A 26,173-nucleotide genomic window follows, 5' to 3' on the forward strand; every position below is an offset into this window, starting at 1 on the left:
CTACTATAAAATAAATTTATTGCTTATTTGTTTTTCAGTTTATATATATAAAAAAAATGGCTAGTTGGCTAAAAAATATTCATGGCCATATTCAAGAATTTGCTCAAGATGTTCTTAATGAAGCTGTTGTAGATAATGTTGACGCAGAGGCTGAATTAACGGTACGTTGTCACATGAAAAATATTTTTATATGCATATAAAAAATTGATATAATATTATGATACAAATAATTTTTGTTATTTTATATTATACAATGACTTTGATAATAGGGAAATTAGCATATAAGAAATTATCAATTATTAGTTGATATTTTATTAAATAATTTCAAATATAAAGACTATTGACAATGTCTTTTTACAAATTTCAGGTTTTGAAGCAGAAACTAATTGATGCAGAATTACGATTATCTTCGGAACAAGTGAAGATTGCTCAATTAGAAGCTAAATTAATTGGATTAAGTGATCAGGCTAATGCTAGTGAAGATAGCAGTGAAAATATAAAAGCTAAATATAAAAGTATTTTATCACTAAAAGAAAAAGAAATTTTAAATTTAAAAAATGAAAATGAAAAGTTAAAGGAAGAATTACTTGTTATGGAACCTTTACCTGATTTTAAAGAAAAAGGTAATACTAGTAATAGTAGTATTGTACAGGATTTAAAAAATAAATTAAGTAAATGTAAAAAAGAGTTAGCAGAGGCAAAAAAAATTATTAATTCCAAAGATAATCGTGAAAACATGATTACAAAACAAGAGTTAGAAGATAAAATAAGAGAGATGAAAGAATTGCACAATTCAGAAATTGCTGCTTTAATGGCAAACCATGAAGAAAACTTAAAAAATTTTAAAAATGAATATGAAGAAATGTTAGGAAATAATAGTAGTATAAATAATGACAATAAATATGAAGAGAAAATACATGAATTGGAAGAGAAAGTTAAAGCTTTTGAAAATCAACAATTTAAAATTGGTGATGTAACGAATGATAATGAACAAATTGATTCACTTGAAAAGGATAATGAAAATTTATCACATAGAATATTAGAATTAAAAAAAGAACTAGATGAGAAAGAAAAAGTAATTCAAGATTTAAGTAATGACAATGAAGTACAACAAACTGCTTTAGAAGCAATGAAAAAACATTTAGAAAATGTTAACAAGAAGTCTTTAGATAATGCTAAAGAATTAAAAGATTCATTAGAAAAAGATCTTTTAGGTAAAGAAGCCGAAAATAAAAAATTGTTAGCAGAAGTTCAAGAAAGTGTACAAGCCAAACATTTAATTGAGGAAAAAATGAATAAAATGAAAGAAATACATACATCCGAGTTAGATGATATGAATAAACGTATTCAAGAATTATTAAGTAGACTTGAATCAAGTGAGAAAATTATTGGAGAAGCTACAAGTAAATTTGATAGTGAAAAGAATTCTGAAGAAATGATTGAAAAAAAAGAGTATGACATTTTATTGGAAAAATATAATAATATTTTATTGAACTATGAACAGGTGCAACGTGTTGGTGCTGAAGAGAATGAAAAAACAAATGAGTTACATTCAAGATGTGATAAGTTAAATGCAAGCCTTCTTTTGTTCAAGGCAAATGGGCAAAAACAAGAAGAAGAAAATAAAAAATTGCTTCAAAAGTTGAATGATCTTAGTAAAGAATTTGATGTTCTTAGGAATGGACTTGAGCGAACAAAAGAAGTTCATCGTGTAGAAAACCTAAGGTGGCTAGAAGAAAAGGATGATTTACTAAAGAAGCTTGAGAGTGCAACCAAATTCAATTTGAAGGAGAGTGAAGATGAGATAGCAGAATTAAAGGAAAAATTAAAAACTGCTCAAGAAGAGGTTGAAAATCTTAAACGTAATAGAATGTCTCCAATAAATCATGCAAAGGATAGTGATGGTGAATCAAATAATGGATGGAGAAGATTGGGAGATGACCACCATGAAATAATGAGCGTTAAGACTGGATCTGAAGTTGAAAGTACTGAGGTTAACGATATTGAAGGAATCGTTGCTGCTATGAATGTTGAGCTTCAAGAACAAAAAATAATTAACAATGATTTACAATTAAAAGTAATTGATCTAGAAAGAATTATATCTGAAAAAGATAAAGAAATGAATGAAAAAGATGAGACACATAATGTTGAGATTGAAGCATCTAATGATGAACTTATAAAATGGAAAGATTTAGCTGAAGATTTAAGAGCAAAATATGAAGAAGCTAAAAATTATGAAAATGAGTTGATTGAAAGATTAAACAAATTTGAAAACAATACAGAGGAGAACTCAGATCTTGTAGCAGCAAAGAATGATGTTGAAAATATGAAGAAAAGATTATCTGAACTAGAGGAAGAGAAAATGAAAATTCTTGACAATGAAAGTGAATTAAAACAAGAGGTTGAATTATTAAAAGAAGAATTGGAAGAAATGAGGAGGAAAAATCAAGGAAATCAAGAGGGTTTCAAGACTGAAAAAGAAATTATTGAGAGAAACTTGAGCGAAAGTATGAAGAAGATTATTGACCTTGAAAACTTTTTAGCTGCAAAACACCAAGAAAGCCAAAATTATTATAATAAAATTCAGGAACTTGTTCAAGAGTTATCGAATAAAGATGAAGAAATTAAGAGACAAGAAAAACTTTATGAGGGATTACACACTCAAATGTGTTATTTAGAAGAAGAGAAATGTAAATATCAGTCAGAGGTTGGACGTCTCAAAGATCATTTAATGGTTATTGAGGAACAAACAACTGCTGATCAAATTGCTGCAGAAGATCGAGAAACAGAATTGAGGAAGAGAATAAATGAACTAGAAAGAATTAAATCAGAAAGTACAGATTTTGCTGCTGAGTTTAAAGATGAATTTAATAGAAAAATCAATGATTTGACAACAGAAATAGAAATGTTAAAAGAACATAAAAATATTTTAGAAAATGAGTTACTTGGTAAAAGTGGAGAAATAGAAGCTGCTAATGTTAATTTGAGAACTCTTCAAAATGCTCTTCAAGATTTAACAGAAGATCAATTAATGGAAACAAAAAAATATAAAGATCAAATAAATTTGTTAGAAATTGAAATAAACAAATTCCATCAAACTATAGATGAAATGAATATGGTTAAAACAACTTTAGAATCTGAAAAAGTTGGATTGAATGGAATAATTTCAGAATTGAAAAAACAATTGGAAGATAGAAATCAAGATATATCAGATCTTGAAATGCAACTACAAGATATACATAATGAAAGAGAAAAACAAAGTAATTTAAGTCATAGAAGTGTTCACAGTAGTCATGGTGATCTAGGTGTCTATAATGCTCCATCTACATATAAGATAGATGACAATACCTTGAGACAATTATTCTTATCTTACTTTTTGGCTGAAGAAGATAAAAAACCAGAAATTGCTGTTTTATTAAGTTCTATTTTAAATTACTCCTTAGAGGTAGGGAATAAATAATACTTTTTAAAATATTTTTTTTTTAGGATCGTGAAAAAATAAATATGCATGCAATGGCATTAAACAATCAAAAACGTGGTTGGATAGCATCAATACTAACATCACCAAATAGTTCTTATTCAACAACGCAATCTACAACATCAACAAATACTTCATTAACAGAACAATTTGTTAGATTCTTGGAAAACGAGTCGAAAATTAAAAAAAATTCAATTGCTATTACAGAAATGAGCAATGAATTAAATGAAACACAACTTGACATGGGTTTCTAGTAACATGCACTTTAAAAAGTAATGTTTGTTATTAGAATAAAAAAATATTATATATTACAATAAGCATTAAAAAATAATGAATATTAATTTTTAAGTATAAATTTTATTTTTAAATTATTTATTTTTAAATTGTATCATAATTTGTTAGAAACTATTATTTACTAGTAGTATATAAAAGAACTTTTTTTTTACATTATAAATAAAATATAATTGAATTTTAAATATAATATACCAGTTTTGTTATAAAGTTTTAGATTATTTTAAAATATCAAAATATATAGATTTTTTTTAAATGAAATATTGAATACTATTTTAGTAATAAATTTTGTAAAACCAAAATTATTATTAACACGAAAGCACCTTTTTATTGAATAAAAACTTTTGATACTCTTACACAATAACATGTTAAAAAAAATTATATTTTTTTTTGTCAACAGTTGATAAAAATTTTATAAATTGTTATAATTTCTTTTAATTTTATTTGTTTAATTCATTTAAAATAAAAAAATATATATACAAAGTATTAAAATTATAAATAAAAAAAAAACGAATTAAATTTTAATTATCATTGTTTATTGAAAAAATAATTTTAAATATTTTTGAACCACCATGTAATGAAAGACTACATAAAACTATGTTAAAACAATAGATTTGAAAGATAGTGTAGTAGAAAAGAATAAAAAATATGGTTGTAAAAAATATACAAATAATAATATTAAGAATGTCAAATGTTTTTAAAACTAAATTCTTATATATATATCTCTAATATGTACTATATAAAAAAAACTCTATAACTTTTAAAGAATTAATGTATAATACAATTAATAAAGAAATAATTATAGATTGCTATAAAATTAATAGCAAAATAATAAATGATAAATCACAAAGATTTAATTTTGATTAAAATGAACTTCATTTTTTTCATTTTTGAAAGTATTGGTATAAACATTGTTGTTATATTTATTGAGATTTTATTTTAATGTTTCATTAACATTCTTTTAAAGTTTGTACCATTGTTAGACTTGATTCAGTATAAAGACATAATTGTCTTAAAATTATATTTATCAAATATGATAATTTTTAACTTTGTGTGGAGAAAAAACATTTGTACAGAAAAATATTCATTAATATTTAATGAAAATAGTGGTTAAATTAAAAAAAAAAATAATTATAGAGTTGTACATGCTTGAAAAAAGAGATATACATTTGGTTGTAAATAAATATGTATATATATTTGGTAAAAATTTGTTAATAATCTCTTTTGTAAAGTGATTTGTAAATACAACTTCTTTTGAAAGATAAAAAATTTGAGTATTTTTTTTTTGTTCGATTGAAAGACAGGGCAGAAGAACAGTCACCGGTTCTTTAATGATGATATTGCATTAAATATTAAAGTGTCAGTCTTTTTTTTTCATTTAAATTAATATACATTGAAAAATTAATGAAAATTTATATTTTTACCATACAAATTTATTCCTTCTTTTCTACACTATTTTTGGCCTTCTGATCCATTTTTTTTTCTATTACAATTTCAGTAATTATACTATATAAAATATTAATTTTCTATTCCAAAAATTTGTTCAAGTTCATTATTTATTAAAAAATATAATTTTCGTCACTTTAGTTATATGTATATATGTGTATAAATATAAATTTTACAATTACTCTTCTAAATTTTCATATTAATATTTCAATTTTGCAAAAAAAATTGATAAAAATTTTATTTTTATTTTTAATCCCAAGCATTCGGTGATGGTGGTAGTTCTGAAGCCTGTGCAACTGAACTATTAACAAAATCTCTGTATGAGGCACTGTTTGTATTGATACACAGTGGAATTCCAAATAATGGAGTTCTTTCAGTTATATATTTATAAAGACGTTCTCTTAAATCAAACATTGATAATCTTGTTAATTCTTTTTCCCATTTTGGATCAAATGGCATTTGATGCTAAAAAAATATATATATAAATAAAAAATATTTTAAAATATATAAACATACACCTGGATCAGAAACTTTGGCAAATATTCTTTCTTTTCTTGGTGTAGTATAACAACAACTACACATACAACTATGAAATCTCATTCGGCCTTCTTCTAGATATGGATGAGATAATGCATCATCAACATTCATTCTTTTTTCTGGATCAAACATTAACATAGATATAAGAAGATGTACAGCTTCATGACTAGCTTGATGTGAAAGTGAATAAAATTTCATTGTATTTGGTTGTCTATAAGCACTTCTCATTATATAATTTTTGGCACCATCACAAGCATTTTTCATTTCATCAGTATTAGGTGTTCCAAGTAAATCAACAATCATATTTAATTGTTCAATTGGACCTTGAGCTTGAAATAAAATTCTTCTACCAAGAAGTTCAGCAAAAATACATCCTACTGACCATACATCAATAGCTCCTGTATATTTTCTGGCTCCCATAAGTAATTCTGGTGCACGATAATATTGTGTAACAACTTCATGTGTCATATTTATTTGTTCTTTAGGATTCCATATTCTAGCTAAACCAAAATCACAAATTTTTAAAATACAATTAGAGTTAACAAGAAGATTTCCAGGTTTAATATCTCTATGAAGTATATTAGCTGAATGAAGGTATTTTAAACCTCTAAGTATTTGATAGACGAATACTTTAATATGATCTGATGTTAATGGTTGTGGAGATACAATAATCTTATGAAGATCAGATTGCATAAGTTCTGTTAATATATAAATTTCTTGAAAAAAATGTTTATCAGTTGGTTGAAGAATATCTAATAGACCGAGGACATTATCATGCCTAAAACTATCTAACATTCTTATTTCTCTAAAAACTCTTTTACATGATGCTAAATTTTGAAAAACATTAGGCATTTTTTTCAAAGCAACTTTTTTATGATTTCTTGGATCAGTAACAGACCATACAACACCAAATGCACCATAACCAATTGGTCGATCTGGTTCATAACGTTTTGGTGATGTCTGATCCATAAAGGCAACATTTTGTTCATTAAAAATTGCTTTGATTAAATTAGTTTCTGTTTTATTTACAGTATCAGTATAATCATTATTGGTTAATGTTGAATTGTAAATAGCTTCAAGGGTTCCCTGCCCCCCTCTTTGATTATGATGATGTGAATTAGAAGTATGATGACTTTTATGATGTTGTTTTTGTAGTCCTCCATTACTATTATTGGTTATATTTTGTCCATTAGAAGAATTTTTATCACTAACTGGTGTTCCAAATAAATTGGCAGATGGTACATTGGCATTCATATGTGATGTAACTAAAGCCATTGTTTTTTTTTTATTTGACAAAATAGAAAATTAATAAAATTTTGTATTATTTAAAAATATATATATATATATATTTTGTCCTGCTTATGGTGTTCTATTTCTATGTATATATTATATAAATATATATATATATATCCTTGTAATATTTGAAAAAATATTTTAGTAAATATAAAAATTAGATTTAGAAAAAAAAAAAGTGTAACAAATATATGTTACTTTATAAAATATAAAATTTTTTTTTCAAAAAGGTTAGTTAAATAACAGTTAAATATTTCCGAAATTTATTGCAATCCAGTGAACAATAAGTTCTTCCTTTTTTTTAATGGTAGTATTATTAATAACTTTTAATTAAATTGACAGTTTTAAATATTTCTTTGTGTAAGTAGCAGTGTTTATTTTTAATAAATAATATTAAGAAAATATTTTAAACAATAAAATTGAGGATTTTTTTTTTAGATTTTTTTAAGAATAAATCCACTATTTCCTCAAGAAATTGTTTCTAGATCTAAAAATAGGTGATCATTAATATTTTAAATATATAAAATGTATTAAAAAAAAAATGTAGATAAATAATAACGTGTAAATGGTGTATCGGGAATAATAAATTTTGATAGATAAACAAATATAAAATTATACCCAGTATAAACTCAATAAAAATAAACAATAAAAAAATAAGAAAATACATAAGAAAAAATTTATTTAAAAGATATTTATAATTAATTATATTTTTATATATTATTTTTAATATTAGATAACATCTAAGAGTAATTTTTTTTAGCATATTATGAATAGCTATTTGTTTTAAATTTATAAATAAAAAAAGAACAAACTTATAAATAAAAAATTAAGAGTGAAAAATGTTAAAATGAAATATAATAATTACTATTATTATTATCATCAATTTTTATACTTTTCCTTTAAATAATAAAAAAAAAGTTAGTGAAAAATTATTATAAAAAGGACGATTATTTAAATTTTTATAAATGTAACTGAAATTTTGATTTTTTTTTTATCATTTATATTTTGAAAAACAAAGTTGTTTGATAAAACAAATTGGTTTTATTTTATATTTCATTTTATTATATATTATAAAAATATACGAAATTACTATATATTAATAGTAAAATAATTGTAAAAATTTTAATAGATAAAATTCTTACTTAAATATACTATCAATTATTATTATTTGCTGTGTGAATTTAAAGTTACTATTTTAATAGAATGATTGAAAAAAAAATTGATATTAAGTAGACAGTTATTTACTTGACAATTAATAAAAAAAAAAGACATCATGTAAAAAATAATAAATTATTTCTCAAAAAAAAATTTTTTATACTAAAAAAATTTAAAAAATTGTATTGCTAGTATATTTATTGTGACGTGAAAGATTATGCATTAAAATATATGTGTATTCCTATAACATGATTTTAAATAACAAAAAATATAAAGTGTGATATTATAAATGATAAAAATGGTAAATTTAATGTCAGTATAAATTTTATACATGTTCATGAAAATGAAAAATAATGAAGCTTCTTAAATAACAAAGCTTGATAAACATATCTCATAACACAAACTCAAGAATACTTTTTTTTTATATTATAAAGCAAAAAGTTAATCTATTATATATTTACGTACAACATAATCAACAATAATAAAAATTTTTTAATAAACATTAAAAAAAAAATGTTTTTAAGATTTTTACAGAATATTATGTATTTTTGATATTTATTATATTATAAATAAAAAAAAAATTTATATTTTAAAGATACAATAGTAAAATATCTAGTAACTATTAATGAGAACAAGTCTACTCAATATATATTGTATACATTCTTTCCTAAATATATCTTCAAACAATATATGTATATATTATTATTATTCACACAATTATTGGAATATATATTAAAATTTAATATTATATATCTTTATTTCTATATATTCTAGTATATCAAAACTTTTGATCAACAATTTATTTTTGCACATATAATAAGTATAGTGAATATAGAAATTATAAGATATTACATCCAGATATCTTATTTGATTTTATTAATTAATTAAAAAGGATATACAATATTTACAATAATAAGATTAAAAAAGAAAGAAAAATAAAAAAAAAATTTTTTTTTTTTTAAATTTCTATATTTCTAAATATAAAATTGTATGAGAAAAAATCATTTAAATATGTTCAGATATTTTGTTGATAGGGGCAAAATAAAGTAAACAATATTATATAATGCTTTTATTATTGTTATCTTTGTTAACAAAAGTATAACTCTGTTTTTTTTATAAATATATATGTAGATATATATATAAATATGTGTAAGAAAATTTAATTTAAAATTGTTATTTATAATATTTTATAATTAATTAAAAATCATAAGGTATTGAATAAGTTTCATGTTAAATAATTTAATAATATAAAAATAAATAAAAATGATTCTTTTAAAATATAAATAAAATTCATACATTTTGACAAAAAAAAATATTGAGAAAGTAGATGCAAGTATATTAATATTTACTATATAAATCATAAACTAACATTTTTTTTTGTTTTAATCTTGAATAAACTTAAATAAATTAAATAATAATATATATTAAATGTAACATTAGAATATTTATTAACTAGAATATAAAATTATATTACTATTAAAAAAAAATAACAATAGTATAGTTACAAAAGTTAAAAAAAATTTTTTTATTTACAACATGATATGATGATAAGAAAAAAAAATGTTATTAAAGGTATGATATATCATTGTATTTTAAAAAAAAAAAATAAACAAGACTATATTATGGTAATACTATTTATATCAAAACAACAATCACAGAAGGAAAAAATTGTGTCTGAAAATTTAACATTTTTTTTTTTGGAGTACTTTAGAAAAGGAATAGCATAATTAAAATATTTGACAAATGTAAAAACATGTTACTTTTACATCATACTATTTTTACATAACAAAGAACGATTAAAAATTATATTTACAGGTTTGTCATCTCATGGACTGACTATATTTTTTATTTTTATTTTTGTTTTTTTTTTTTATTTTGTTTATTCCTTACCAGACTAAAATATGTATATATATATATATATATTCGTATATATATATATAATAAATTGTATAAGATATATTATTAAGATATATATATTTTGGTAATGTAAAATGAAGAAAATATTTATTATTATATGCTAGTAACAAACATTATAGAATCGTTAAAAGCGTAAATAATGTTTAAGAGAAAGTGTATATATCTATCAGCTGATTGGGTATTATTACTAGGATTAATAAAATTTTTCTTAATAATTTTGTGGACAATTTATTTCAATAAAATTATTATAAACTTTAAAAGATAAAATATAATTATAGTATATAGTAATAAATTTTATATAAATATGAAAAAGAAATCATATAATCAAAATATAAATATGATTTAGTGCTTGTTTAATTTTTAAATTAAAAACATTTATTAATTGAATCAATTAATTTAAAAAAGAAAACTTTTTTCATATAACTATTAATTTTTGTTTTATTTTAAAGTTATTGGTTTTGAAGTAATTATGATTAATGAAGAATAACTAACAAATATTTTTAAAAAAATAAAATATTTTAGTTTTATTTATAAAAGTGTAATCAAAATTATATAATTAATATATTTAAAATTAAGGAGAAATAAGAGTTTGATATCATGAAATATAATATATATATATGTAGCATTCTTATAGTAATTATATATATAATAATTTATATTGCTTTATGACCATGAAAAGCGATTTCTTGTATTCAAGACAAGTTTTAAAGATCATCAAGTAAATCATTCTCTAAAATTACTACTTTATAATATCTTTTTAAATATGTACATAGTTTATAATATATATGTCTGGTCTGTATAAATATATTAATATTATAATAATAAATAAAAAAGAAAAAATATATACTAAAATCTAATCAAATTAATAATTATATTTTAACTTTTATTTCTTTGACCATATAATAATCACCATTTGACAAAAAAAAAAAAGATTATCTAGTTAAAATTTTATCTAGTTAAAAAAGATGTAACCATAAAAATAAAAATTCACTTTTATAAAATATCTTTGTCTAAAAAAGATATATTATATAAGTTTTAATCTTGAGTAAAACTACCAACAAAAAAAAGGGTATACTTTTATATATTTATCAATATCAATATTATTTATCTCTCTAGTTTATTGATAAATAAATAAAAAAAAAATAATAAGTAAAAATAATATAAAAAGTAAATATTTTTGGAAAAAAATTAAAAAACTAAAATATAAAATTAACTATTAAAAAAAATTTTTTTTAACCAATAAATGACAATACGGATGTATACATCTATATATATATATATATATATGCATACACACACATAAATATACATATTTATAGAAAGTGCAAAAAATGATCATATATTCTCTATACTCTTAAAACTTTTTTTTAATCTAGCCCTCCTCTTTTAACATAAAATATGGCTTTTTAAAAATTTTATATATATATATATATATATAGTTCTTGAAATGTTCTTTTTGTTTCCTTTTTTTTTAATATAAAATAATTATGCTTTTTATGCCAATTTTATTTTCATGAAAAATAATAATAAAAAAGATTTTTGATGAAAGAACTTTATGTTGATATTTTTCATCTATACAGTTTATTTTTTGGTAATTAAAATTTCATTTAAAAATTGTACTTTATAATGTACTATTTTTTTTTTTAAATTAATTTAAAAATAAGATGATAAAAAAAAGTTAAAGAAAAATATATAAAATTATAAGATACATTAATTTTTTAAAAAAAAAAAAATTTAAACAAATAGTAAAAATTTAAATGATTAGTTAAATATTTTTTTTTTCTAGTAATATTGTAAAAATATTTAAGGTGAAAATGTTTAAAAAAAATATATATATATAATAAAAATCACAATATATATTGTTAATGATGTATGTAAATAGAAATTTATAAACAAATAAAATACATAAATGAATAAATGTAGAATAACAAATTTGAGGAATATATAAGAAGTAAAAGTTTTTATATTAAGCTAAAATATCTTAAAAATGATTTAATGTATTATATTTTTTTCTTTTATATATTTAATATTATTTAATATATTGTATTTATTTATTAATATTAAAAAAAAATACAAATTTGTTATAAAAAATTGAAATAAATAAATATTATTATATATTTCTTTTAACAATTTATTTTTTTTTTATAAGTTATTTTATATTAAAAAAATATTATTTCTATTATAAAAAAAAATTTTAAACTACTATATTTTAAGAATGTTCTTTGACGATTTTTATTAACTAGCAAATTTCTTCATTCTTTATTTTAAAAAAACACACGTCTTATTCTTGGTAATTGAGAGATAAACTTTAAGAACAGCATAATTTATATGTCCTTAATATATACTTTTTTCACGTCGTCTTTTTTTTTTTTTATTATTTTATAAGAGAAATAATATTATATATTAAATTTTGTATAATATGTTAAGATTACAATTTGTATGGACTGAATAATTAAATTTTTATGTGTTCTTATAATGACCTGTTAAAATAACAAAAATAAAGTTTTTTTTAAATTTTAGTATTAAAAATCTAAATAAAATACTATATATTTTTCTTTTATCTATATAATAACATCTAGAAAAAAAAAGTACATTAAATATCTATATTTAATATTTAGATGAGTAAAAAGAATAGAAATTTATATAAAAATATTATTTTAAAAATAAGTATAATACAACAAAGGTACTTTATACTTTTTTTTTTAATAACACTTATTTGTCTTAAAAAATAAATAAGACAATGAAATGTAATCTTAAAATAAGTTTATATTATAGTTGGCATCAGAAACAGACATTATGTATATTTTTAGATAATATTACTCAATGATTTTTAAAAATTATGTTATTAAAATATAGCATTTATTTTATATTAACTTCCTATAGGATAATTTATTTAGAGAAACTAAATATATCACAAGAATAAAATATAAATGTGATTTTGAAAATAATGAAGTGGTATATACTTTTATTATTATTGTTAAATAAATAATAGGTAGCAAAATATGTTAAAAAATATTATAATAATTGTTTAATTGTATGAAAATTTAGATAAAAATTATAAATAGTAAAAAAAAAAAATTTTTTTTTAATATTGGATATAATAATAATAAAAAGTTATATAAAACATCCACTTTTTATTATCAAAATCATATTTCCATTAATATATCCTCTTAATAAAATAGATAATTATCTATTTTGCTTAAATAAATCTTTTAGAATTATAGTTGTAATTTATTTATCATCAAAATATTTATTAAAAAAAATTTTTTGCTATTAAATGAATGAAAAAAAAGAAAATTATCTAAAAGTAAAAGTGTTACAAAATATGGTTAAAAAAAAGATAGTTTTTGATTAAAGATAAAGTTAAGAATTAACTTATTTTTTTAAAATAAATATATGTATTAGTATTTTGCCATAAATATTGATAAATATATATTAATAAATAAAAAAGATATTCTAAATCATTATTGATAAATGAATAATGATAAAGTCAAAAAAGTTATTGCATAAATAAATAATGATACATTTAAATTCATATAAATATAACTTCAAATAATTTAGGTGTAAAATTTTTTAAATAAAAATATAAATGTGTTTTTTTTTTAAGAAAAGATAATAAAAATTAATTTAATAAAATAAACTTTCTATATCTTAATACTCATATATTAATATATGTTGATTGTAAATTTTTTTCAAAATGTTACTTTGAAATAAATAATTATAAAAATAATCATAATTGATAAATTATTTAAAAAAATAATAAAGTTATTAAAAGTAATAATATAACAAAATGTTGCTAAATAAAATGAGAAAAAAAAATGTAATGAAATATAAGACAACAAAAGATTTGAAAGTATTTTTGTTTATACATAAAAAAGGAATATGAAAGAAAGAATAAAATGTTAAATAAAATATTACCAGTTTATTTGAAAAGTTTTAGACTGTTAATTGAAAAGAGACTAGAATAAGGAATATCTTAACATACATATTATGTAATGTTTTTGTCAACAAACAAAAAATAATATATATAACAAACTGATAAATAGAAAATAATAAAATAATAATAAAAAAGGCTAGTTTTTTGATAAGAGAATAGACTATAGAAGTAAATAATCTAATGTCTCTTTGAAGCATTTTCAAATAGTGGTTTAGGAAAAGAATGAGGAGAAATGACTTTAAAATATACCTATATATATATAACTCAAGAGACTTTTTTTAATAACTACTGATTTTAACAAACTAGACTTTTGAAAAAAAAAATGGTTCAATTTGTCAATATTATATAATGTGGTATGTCTGTTTGTATATGTCAAAGAAATTAATAAAAACAAAATTAAAATAAAAGCAAGCTGTTAAGATCATGTTTTTGAATAGTATATAGTAGGAAAGGAGGAAAAGTTTTCAATGTTCTTTAACAATCTTCAATTCAAATACTAGTGGTCAAGTAAGCTTATTATAAATTTTGAAAAAAAAAAAAAATTTCCAGTTCAGGGTAATTTTCACAAGCCTGTTTCATTATCCTCTTCTCTTCATTTGTAGGCTTTTTTAAATATTAAAACTTACCTTCAATATATATATATTTATATTTCAACATGATACTACTACTTTATTGTAATCAACATCATCCAGAATTAACAAATTAAAGATTTATAAAGATAATACAGTATTTTATATAAATTTTCAATACTACTATTAGAATGAGTAAAATAAAATATATCAGCCGCTTTAACAAAATAACTAATAAGTTATCAATAATTAATTATTAATACGTGTATCAATCATTAAGATGTAAAAAAAAAAATACATTCTACTGGAGCCTCCATATCTCTTGATTATCAATTTCATAAATAAAACTCTTTTTTGAAGGTAATATAAATTGATAAGAAAACATTTACTCTGTAAAAAAAATTTTTATAATTTTTGTCGTTTGCAAGTATATTAAAAACATATATTGTCTCGTATAAATAAAATAAATATTAAGTAATAATTTATTCATAATTGTTAATCTTAAAAATGTTCATATATTTTATTACAATTAAGATAATTTATATATAAATATATATGTAAAGAAATAATACTATATATTTTATCATTTAAAAAAATAATAAAGAATAAGAAGTTTTGCATAAATATAAAATTTATTTTATCTCGTTACAAATATACCTCATAATTATTATAATATATTATTTAAAACTATTAATATTTATATTCTTGCATATATATTTTGTTTAAAAAAAAACAACAACAAAAATATAGTAATAATGATAGTTATATTAAAAAAAAAAACGATATATTATTTTATACTAAAGAGAAATAAAATTTTAGTATGATAAAGTAATAAAAAAGCCATCGAACCTCTTAGTTCTTCAAAAACAATATTTAAAAAAAAAAAACAAATTGCAAATATTTATATATCATATACCACAACTCTCTCTTTGTCTCCAAATATAAAAAAACACATAAAAATGTCTGGTATAAAAGAAAGTTGATTAGATCACAATAAATAACAAACAAAATAGAAAACGTTATAAAAGGAAAAATAAATAAATAACAAAAATAATACAAAAACTTTTCATTAATAGTAAAAGAGTAATAAAAAAAAAATTATTTTAAATGTTATATATAAAAAAAGAAAAAATTCATTATTTTCAATTTATCTATAATTCAACATTTTTAAATGATAAAAAATTTATTATTTAAAAAAATGATACCATAGATTAAATAATAAAAAAATTACTTGTAATAAGTATTTAATATTATATAATTTTGAAAAAAAAAAAACTTTTACATTTATTAATTCATATTTTATATAATACCAATAAAATTATCTTTATAGTTTTGTTCTCTTAATAAAGATGTATAAATTTAGGAGAATTTTTTTTTATAGTATAAATATTTAATAAAAAAAAAAGTTTTATTTTATATAATAAAAAATTTTCTTAATATTTTATATTTTAAATATTTTTTCTCATAAATAACTTTATATATAAAAAAATTTAAAAAAAAAAAAAGATTCTTTATTCACTACAAAAAAAAAACCTATGTATTACAACAATATATAAAACATAATAAATTTTCTTAAAGATAAACACAATAATTAAAAAAAATAAATGAAATTATTTACAAATTTTTTTATATACAATTAATGTTTAGATAAAAATTTTTAATTACATTTAAAATTGTGAAATAAGCTTTGTACAATGCAATTTTATGTAGCAAAGTATGCCTGTACTTTTTTAGTTAAATTAATTAAAATAATTTTAAACAAATAAGTACTATAAAATATTAAATTAAAGTGGCTTATTATATTTCCTTTTTTATAGGAAAATAATATTATTTATAAAAAAAAAGATAATTGTTATATTATAAAATAACAAAATAAGATAAATTATCATGTTACTCAAAAAACTTGTGCTTTTTTTCTGTTTTAAAGATCAAAAAACATTGTTTTAGGTGAATTATAAATTCTTTTAAAAAAAAAAATGAAAGTATATATAAGTATTGAATATTTTAGTTTTTTTTATTACTTGACAATTTTTAAGAGTGATAAATATGGTTTATTGTAATAAAAAAAAAACTTTTTTAAATGATGTGAATTTTGATGTACATTATAATGCAAATTATTTGTACTAAAACAAATGTTAAGTTTTTTTTTTTATTTTGTTATATTATTATTTTTTTGTTTTAAATATTATCTACTCAAAAACCATTTTTAGAAAAAAAAAATGTTAAAAAATTAAATATAAGTTTAAGTTTAGTACGTTTTTTTACTAAAATATAATTGTTTTTTTTTCTCATTTTACAAATGATATCTTAAAAGGAATTACACAAAATAGTAAATGATACTTATTCTTAGTTATAAAAAAATTATATCTATATATATATAAGAGAAAGATTAAAAAATATGAATAATATATGATTGCTTTTTAATATATAAAAACATATGATATAAAATGTGAATACTTCAGACATCTTGGTAAAAAATATTACTATTGTTATATTAAATGTCAAAAATCAAAATATCACATATTCAAAATAGATATACAAAAGAAAAACAATTTTTTAAAAAAAAAAATATTTAATAATTACTTTATATAAGTAACCTTTTATATTTTTATAAAAATAAATAAAAGTATATTTTGTTAAAAAAAAAAATTTTTATGATTAAATGAAATTTGATAACTTCCTATTCTTATATTTTCCTCTCAGTACATTTATATAGTTAATTATCCTTAAATAGATGGATAAAAATAGTATAGAAACATGAAAAACGGGTTATAAAAAGAAAGAGAGTGAAAAATAAATTACTAATATTCGAAGATGATTTAATAGAAAGAAAAGTATTAATTTAGGTTTGTGTAAAGAATAAAACAAAAATAACTTTTTTTTTTTCTTAAAATAGCAATACTTAAAAAGAAATAATTTTTAAAAACCGTTATACTAAATGATAATGATGCCAAGAGAAAATATCAATACCATTTATAATATAAAATAATTGTATAGATAATATCATTATTAGTAACAATATAATTCTATAAATATTTAAATAATAAAGAATTATTTTCAAATAAAAAAAAAAGACAAATCAAAAAAAAAAAAAAACAAACCTAAGTATATAAGTTGTGATGTCCAAAAGAAGTAAAAAAAAATTTTTTTTCAAGTATGTTTATATAATAAAGATAAATCAGAATTATTCTTAAAAAATTAAAAACTAGCCAAATGTGTTTTTGTCTTCATCACATATTATATCTGAAAAATGTGGGAGACAAGAAAAAAAAAAAGTAAAAATGGCCAAAACAGTAAACAAGAATAGATGTAAATATATTCTTCAAGAGTTAGACCAAAGATAAGTTATATTATTTCAAATAAAAACTAATGTAACGGATGATAAATAAAGTAAATTGATGTAAAGAATTGTCTGAAAAAAATCTATTTTTGATAAAAAAAAATTTGTATATATATATATATATATATACATTTTGTTGGGACAATTTGAAGGTATTACAAATAAAATAAAATCACTTAATATAGTATTAAAAATAAAGTTATAAAAGTAAAAAATGATATTTTAATCAAAGTAAATGTTATCAACAAAAAATATATATAAATATAAATCTCTTAGACAGATTAATCCTCCAATAATGATAAGTATGATAAAAAAAAAATTCTAAAAAGCAAAAGAAAAAAAAAATAATAATGTTCTTTGAGTAACTAAATTAAAAGTTAAAGAATTAATATTATTTAGTAAATAAAATGTAGTATGCCTTCCCAAAATAATTCTTTAAAATTATTATATAATTATTAATATTTAATTTATTATAGATAACATAAAAGTGTATAGAAAACCATCCATTTGTAAAAAGTGTTGCATATAAATCCTGATTTAAAAGATTTTTAAGATTGTCAATTATTTTATATACTATTATTTATATTAAATAAATATGATACATAAATCTTTGAAAAATGGTTGTAATAAATAAAATAAAAATATCTTTTTAAAATATATCAGTAAAAACAGCTTCATAAAAATTTATAAATAAATATGTTATTAGGAGAGAATTAGTGTTTTGAAGAAAATATTATAAAATTAATAATAAAACTTTTTAATTTTTTTTTTTTTTTTTTTGAAACAAATTAAATAAATTTTATATTTAAATTAATAAAAAATAAAATGATAAGAGACATATGATAATCATATTTTTAAATTTGAATAAAAGTTCAAAAAATTTACTTTATCTAAAAAAGTACAATGTTTTTTGAATTTATATGTAAATATCTTCTCTTATTTTTTTTTTTTGTTTATTTTTTTAACATTTATAAATTTAATTATTTTATAAACATATTATTTGTTTTTAATATATATGTTGATAATAATTAATCTATTTAAAAATATAAACAAATTTTTTTTTTTGTATAAAATTAAATAATTAAATGAACAATTATTTTAAATAAAAGAGTATTAAATGATGAGATTTATAAATGTATTAAATATACATTTATTATTAAGAAACTTTTAATAATATAACATTTGATATATATATATATAGTTGTATCTTTTTATAGAGATAGTTATAAAATTAACCTTATAATAACATCTTTTTATAGATAAAAATTGTTAGCATCTATCTATAACAATACTAGATCATAGTTAATGGCAGAGAGGGGAACCGGTTGGCAGGGTATATAATATATATATATATAAAATTGTTGTATCTTATATTATGAAATGTTCATAAATTTGTGGTCCATAACATATAGAATATATAGAGAAAATTTTGTATTAAAAGAAATGACCTTATATAGTTTTAGACTTGTAAAATCATAATTCATCAACCATTTTAAAATGTATGGGAGAGTTATACACTTTTAAATGGGTTTGAAAAAGTCTTGGACCAGTTAGTTTATGCATAGTTTTTAAGTAATGATATATAAATTGGTACAATTTGAACGGCTTTGATTGTTTTTATGACCTTCAATGTTGAGATTGTGCCGGGTGGTGAATATGTGTAACTATCATTATTGAGACAAACATAAATAGAAAAAGGGTGATTTGATATATAAAGAAATTAATAATAAATTATTAAAAGATAAAAAAAAAAAGGTAAAAGAATTGTAAACATATAATTAATATAAAAAAATTGATTTTTTTTTATAAAAAAAAAATTAAAAAATTATTTAAATTACCTTGTATATATATAATAAAAAAATATTAATATTCCTCTACAATAATTATTTTATATTTTTATTTATAGAAAAAAATAATTTAATCTTAAAATGAATAAAAATTCATTAAATATTAAAAAATTTTCCCATTATAGTTTTGTTATAGTAAAAGAATACTAAATATATATTTAGATAATCTTATGTCAATTGGTATAAGTCTTAATATTTTCTGCCACACTTCCCGATATAGAAATAGAGAATAGCATTTGCTAATAAAATTATGTATGCAAATGGTACATAATATTTCTGGTAACTTAAAAATTTAAAAAAAAATATATATATTTTTTTTAAATTATTTAAAAAATAATTAATTTAATGATATAGCATTTTACAAAATATAATTAAATGTTTACTTTTTTGTTTTTTAATTAGCCAATAAAAAAAAAAGATTATCGTTGTTATTTTACAAGAATTTTGAAAAAAAATTTTTTCATTATTAAAAAGTTATTTATTTTCTAAAATAATAAAGTTATTTAAAATATTTGATTATTGTGAGATATTATATAAATATGACGCAGGTTAAAATAGTTGATTTGTAATAATAAAGTGAAATAAATAATAATAAAAAGTATAACAATAGAAATTATAGAAATATTACTATTAAATAGCTTAAATACAAATGTATAGATATAGTTAAAATTATTAAAAAGATATACAAAATCTATAATAAATAATAATATAATAGTTTTATCTAAATGAAGTTTTAGCAGTTCAATCATAATGATAGATCACTCACGACATATCCCAATATTTAAAAATCTTTTTTAATTAAAATTCTTTTTAATTATAATGTACCAATTAAAATGTTAATATTATTTTGAAAGTGCAAATAAAACAATAACATGACTAAAATTAAGATCTCCAAAGTTTTCAAAATCAATATAATAAAAGTAAATGAGACTGCCATAATTAATATCTATTCATGTAAATTTAGGAGCCAATTATAATGTTTTTAAATGTAACAAGAATGTTGGAGAAATAATCAAGATGTACTTCATGTTATATACTTTAATATAATGAAATTTCAAATAATAATCAATGAAAAGAAAAGTAGAACATTAAAATGTTAAGAATGAATTTATGATCTATTTTATTTTACAATAAATAATAAAAATAATTAAGAAATTTTTTATAAAAAAAATAATTAATGCTTTATAAAAAAATATATTTTTAAAAAAAAAAAGACAATCTTTTTTATTTGTTAAAATAAATTGTAATTTTTCTATTACTATAAGTAAAGTATGGTAATATAAAATTTTCTTGTCAATATTTTATATTATATAATATTAATATTTTAAAAACAAATTTTCATTTCTATCAAAATATAATTTACTTTTATTTAAGTAATTTTTATATATAAAAAAAATATGAAAAATTATTAATTAAAATTTATTTTATTTACATAAACTTTTAAACTTTTAATTTTAAAACCTTTCACACAAAAATTTTTCTACTTCTTTTCTCTATACTATTACATTTATAATTGCACATTTATCTACAAAATTAAAGTTGATCTTCATAATATTATTATTATTATTTAGAAGAAATATAGAAAAAGATAGAGATAGAAAGAGAGTGAAGATGACAGAAGGTACGTGTAAATGAATATGACATTTAAATATAAAATACAAAACGACGACAGATCACGAATTTTATATCATATACATATATGTGATTTGATAAAAAGAAAATTTTTGGAATTAAATTATCAAAGGAGAAATTAGTTATAATACATGTTAATATATTCAAAAAATGTTTGGTATTTTTAGATTATGGATATATATATATATATATAAAGTAAAAAAAAATTAATATTTTAAATTTAAAATTATTATTTGAAAAAAAAAAATGATTAATGATTAAATTGAAATATATTTATATAATAAAATTTTAATAAAAATTTAATATTAAAATGATATCACTTTTTATTTAAAAATATTAAAAAAAAATTTAACTATATTGAAAGAAATAAACTTAATTAAAATATAAATATATTTTTTTTTTATTAATATTTAAAACAAATTAAAGAAAAATGAATAAAAATTAAACTGTTAAAAATATATATATATTTTATATTATATTAAAACAATAAATATGAAGAAATTAATTTAGTAGCCAAAAGTTAGTAAAATCTTTAGATCAGAATACCATAAAGAAGAGGGGAATAGACATGTTTTATTATAAGTTGTAGTATTCCTCTCCAAATCGGATTAGGTTAAATTTGTTGTATTGTTGATTTAAAATTTTATATTAACATATTTATAATATAATATTTTATTTTTGCACTTTTTTTAAATATTTTATTTATATGTATATATATTTTTATTATTATTATATATATATATATAAATATTATAAAAATATAAGTAAGAGTTAATGTTAGGTCTTTAAAATAAATAAATATGTTTTCCCCTTCATATCCAATGGTCAGTTTTACAAAGTTTCTCTTTTATATTATAAAGAGTGATAAGAAATATTGAGTAGTCTCTCGTTATATATATATATATATATATATATATCTTATTCTTATATGATCGTGTTATATATTTATTTTTACATAACAAATATGTAACTTTGAGATGTCTGTAAATGTTAAAATAAGGTTTGGCAGTTAAATTGCTTGAAAAAGTTTTAATATTCCAAAAAGAATATATAAAGAAAGTTAAGAAGGAGAATTAAAGGTTATATAAAGCATTATCATTGTTCAAATTTTTATATGGATTCTTTATCATAAATATATCTTTTAACTATACCGAACATCTTAATATATTATTATATATTATTAGTTACATTAACATACCCCATACTTTTATGCATAAAAAATTTTTAATAATAGATAAAAATTAAGGTCAAAGGAGGATTTATATCAAAAATTATTGAAAGAACTTTTTAAAGAAGTACCATAAATTTAAAAGGTAATTTCTTTTTCTATGATACAAAAAAAAAATTCCCCTCTAATTATATATATATATATATCTTGACAATTTTTAAAAGATACAAAGATAAGATTAAAAAAAAATAAATAAATAAAAGTTAAAATAATTTACTACCATAAAAGTATGATTTTTTTTTTCATGTTTCATTAAAATAAAAATCCACATTCCATTCACAGGTTTGGCACATAACAGAATGAAAAAAAAAAGATAAATGAAAATACTGGATTTGAGAAATTAAACAAACATGTGAAATTAAATTGGAAACCAGTGGAACTAGAATTTGTTAAATATTTTTGAGATATAAAGTCTGGTTTGTTTAAAAGAGAAAGAGAAAATATAACGAAGTGGTCATTATACTTTTTAATATTACTCATCTTACAAATATAATTTATTTTGAAATAAATTACTTAATACATTTTTGGAAGTAAAAAAAAAAAGTGATTTAAAAATTAAATTAAATATTTTGTTATAAAAAATAATTAATTATTAATTAAATAATATTAGAATATGGGGGGGAAAAAAATTAAAATTTTTGTCGTGGTAATTTAATATATTATGATAGATGATGGTTAAAAATTTTGTGAAAAATAAAAAAAAAATTTTATATTGTAAATGTAGTTAATTTAAATATTTTAAAAAAAAAAACAATAAAAATCTTCTTTTTTTTTTAAAAAAAATATGAATAAATCACATTAAGACAAAATTAAGGATATAAATTTTGTTTTAATATTTATTTGTAAGGATCTCTTATTATTACTGTTTCATAAAAGATAATACAATACTAGCTTTAATATTTAAAAGTATCATCAAATGAATGAATTATTTTTATTTTTGACAAATATCAAAACCAATACCATTGTTCCTAGAGATAGATGGATAAATATATATATATAATATAAATTTTGTGTATGTGCTTCAATATATCACATATATATTATAATAATAATAATAACAAATATATTGTTAGCTTTTAATTTACATAAACACATAAACATATGGTGTTTAAAATTATTTGATATAAATTTAGGAAAATTATCAATTTAATTACTAAAAGATAACAATAAATTATATAAAATCACTAAAATATAACTAATTTTTAATATAAAAATTACATAAACCTATTAGCAAATAAAAAATTTTTTATTATAATAAACATGTTTTATTAAAAAGAAGATTAATATTTTTTTTTATATATAATATAAAATGTTTAAGATTTTAACATAAAAAAGTTATAATATAACAATTATATTAAAAAAAAAGAGAAATAATAAATAATGTAAAAAGAGAGTATTTTTGAATGGTATTGTATAATCATGAAAAAGGATAGTATTGACAAAATCAACTTTAGAGTAGTGGACATTATATAAAAGTGAAAACTGCAAATAATATAAAAATATTAATCCAGAGGATGACTATAGGTATATTGTATTATAAAATTTTTCAATGATTTCATCAAAATAATAATTGAATAAATAAAAATATTATAATTATATATACATATATATATATATATATATTATTAATATATAATATGGATAGATTGATTAAAATAAATTCTTTTTTTTTTATCATGTATTTTATAAAAGTATAATATATATATATGTAATATATTAATAAGAGTAAAAAATTGATGTAAAATACCTTATATAATAAATAGAAAGTAGGATAAATTTTTTGGTAAAAAAGATGGGAGGTTAAAGATACTATTAATTTTTACTTAATTTTGTATAGACATTGTATCACGAAAAATCAACATTATTATGATTAATAGGTAAAAAAAAAAAACTTTTGTAATAATTGCGATAGTCCTGCTTACATCTATATGATATAAATAAAGAATGTGAGGAATTATTTAGAAGACAAGAGTACGTGATCTAAATTTAGGTGTCTAATTTTGCAAGAATGCTAAAAATAGAGAGATGAAAACTGGTATTGAGTGATGTATGTTATTAAATAGTTTAATGCGATTCACAAAATTAAACATATCATCACTCCTATAGTCCACTCTTATAATCATTATCTATTTATAGATATTAAGTATTGAGAAATAATATATATTTATATTTTAACTTTGGTTTGTCTTGTTGTTTACATATTGTCTAGAATTTATAGCTATATATATATATATATAATAAAGAAATATTGAAAAGAAAAATATAGTAAATTAAGTTAGTGAACATTAAAATCTTAAGAAATAAAAATACTAAATTATTTATTATAAAAGATTGTAATGATATAAATTAGATTAATAATATAATATAGATATTTTTCAATCAGAAAAAAAAAATTTTTTTATTTTTATTTTTTAAATTAATATTATATTTAGTTTGATTTCATAACATGTGTTGATTACTAATAAATGGACATTATACACAAAAACGATTATATATGTAGAGACACATATACTAAACTCGTGCACAAAAAATATAGATTCATTGTAAAACTTGTTTGATTATATTAAATTATATAAATATATAAAAGACATTCACAAAAATTTTGAAAGATTTAATAAAATAATAAAAAAAAAAGTACAGATAAAAATAGCCTACATCTTGTATCATAATTTCAGTATTACGAAATATAGATAAAAGACTGTCTAGGTTAGAAAATAAAAAAAAAACATATATTTTTAAAAGGGTTATTTTATGATTGTTATATATAAATTAAAATATAATTTTTATTATTAAAAAATATATTGATATAATAATAAATAATAATTAATTAAAAATTTTTATTACTTATTAATATACTTCCTCTTTTTTATTAAAAAATGATCCTCTCCTGATTTAGGAGGAATTTTAATTTAAACCCAGTAAAAAAATTTTTTTTTTTCTTAATTCAACCTTCGCTCCTGATACTGAGTAGCATAATTTGTAATAAAAATTTATTATAAAATAAAAAAATGAATGTTATTTTATTATGTAAAATTGGTTAAAAAATTTATAGTAAACATTTTGTAGTAGGAAAAATTTAGAAAAAAAAAAAAAAATTATATGATAAAAGAATAATCTATTTATTAATTATTTTGAAGGTATACTTTAATATTATATAAAATATATTGAAAATAATATTACTATTTGAATTTTTGTAGGTTTAATAAAAAAGATTACAAAATGGTAAGGTACCATGATTCATATAATAAATTAGATAGGCATTTATATATTATAAAGAAATACCTTTTAGTATATAATTTGTATTCCAAAATATGTATATAGTAAAGGTATAAGATGACTGAAGGTCGCCTGGTACCAAAAGTTTGAAGGACCTTTGAAGCGATAGAAGAATATATAAATATATATTTGGGATAATATTATTTGTAATTAAAAAATTAGTATCTTTTTTTTTTTTGCTTCTATAAATTAATTAGCTATGGATAAGCATATGTTGGTGGTAAGAT

The 26,173-nt window shown here is 18.4% G+C and overlaps 2 protein-coding genes across 2 annotated transcripts; one reads left to right on the plus strand and one right to left on the minus strand.

The window, feature by feature from the left end:
• Positions 1 to 56: 56 nt before the first annotated feature.
• Positions 57 to 3,732, plus strand: SRAE_2000333300 (Thyroid receptor-interacting protein 11; the record flags this gene model as incomplete). The annotated part of the gene is made up of 3 exons (XM_024654514.1): positions 57 to 161; positions 368 to 3,445; positions 3,487 to 3,732. The coding sequence occupies 3 exons, from the start codon at positions 57 to 59 to the stop codon at positions 3,730 to 3,732; spliced, it is 3,429 nt and encodes a 1,142-aa protein (XP_024507878.1).
• Positions 3,733 to 5,464: 1,732 nt separating this feature from the next.
• Positions 5,465 to 7,027, minus strand: SRAE_2000333400 (Nemo-like kinase; the record flags this gene model as incomplete). The annotated part of the gene is made up of 2 exons (XM_024654515.1): positions 5,465 to 5,680; positions 5,732 to 7,027. The coding sequence occupies 2 exons, from the start codon at positions 7,025 to 7,027 to the stop codon at positions 5,465 to 5,467; spliced, it is 1,512 nt and encodes a 503-aa protein (XP_024507879.1).
• Positions 7,028 to 26,173: the final 19,146 nt, after the last annotated feature.

This window comes from Strongyloides ratti (assembly GCF_001040885.1).
Source record: "Strongyloides ratti genome assembly S_ratti_ED321, chromosome : 2".
Classification (NCBI taxonomy): Eukaryota; Metazoa; Nematoda; class Chromadorea; order Rhabditida; family Strongyloididae; genus Strongyloides; species Strongyloides ratti.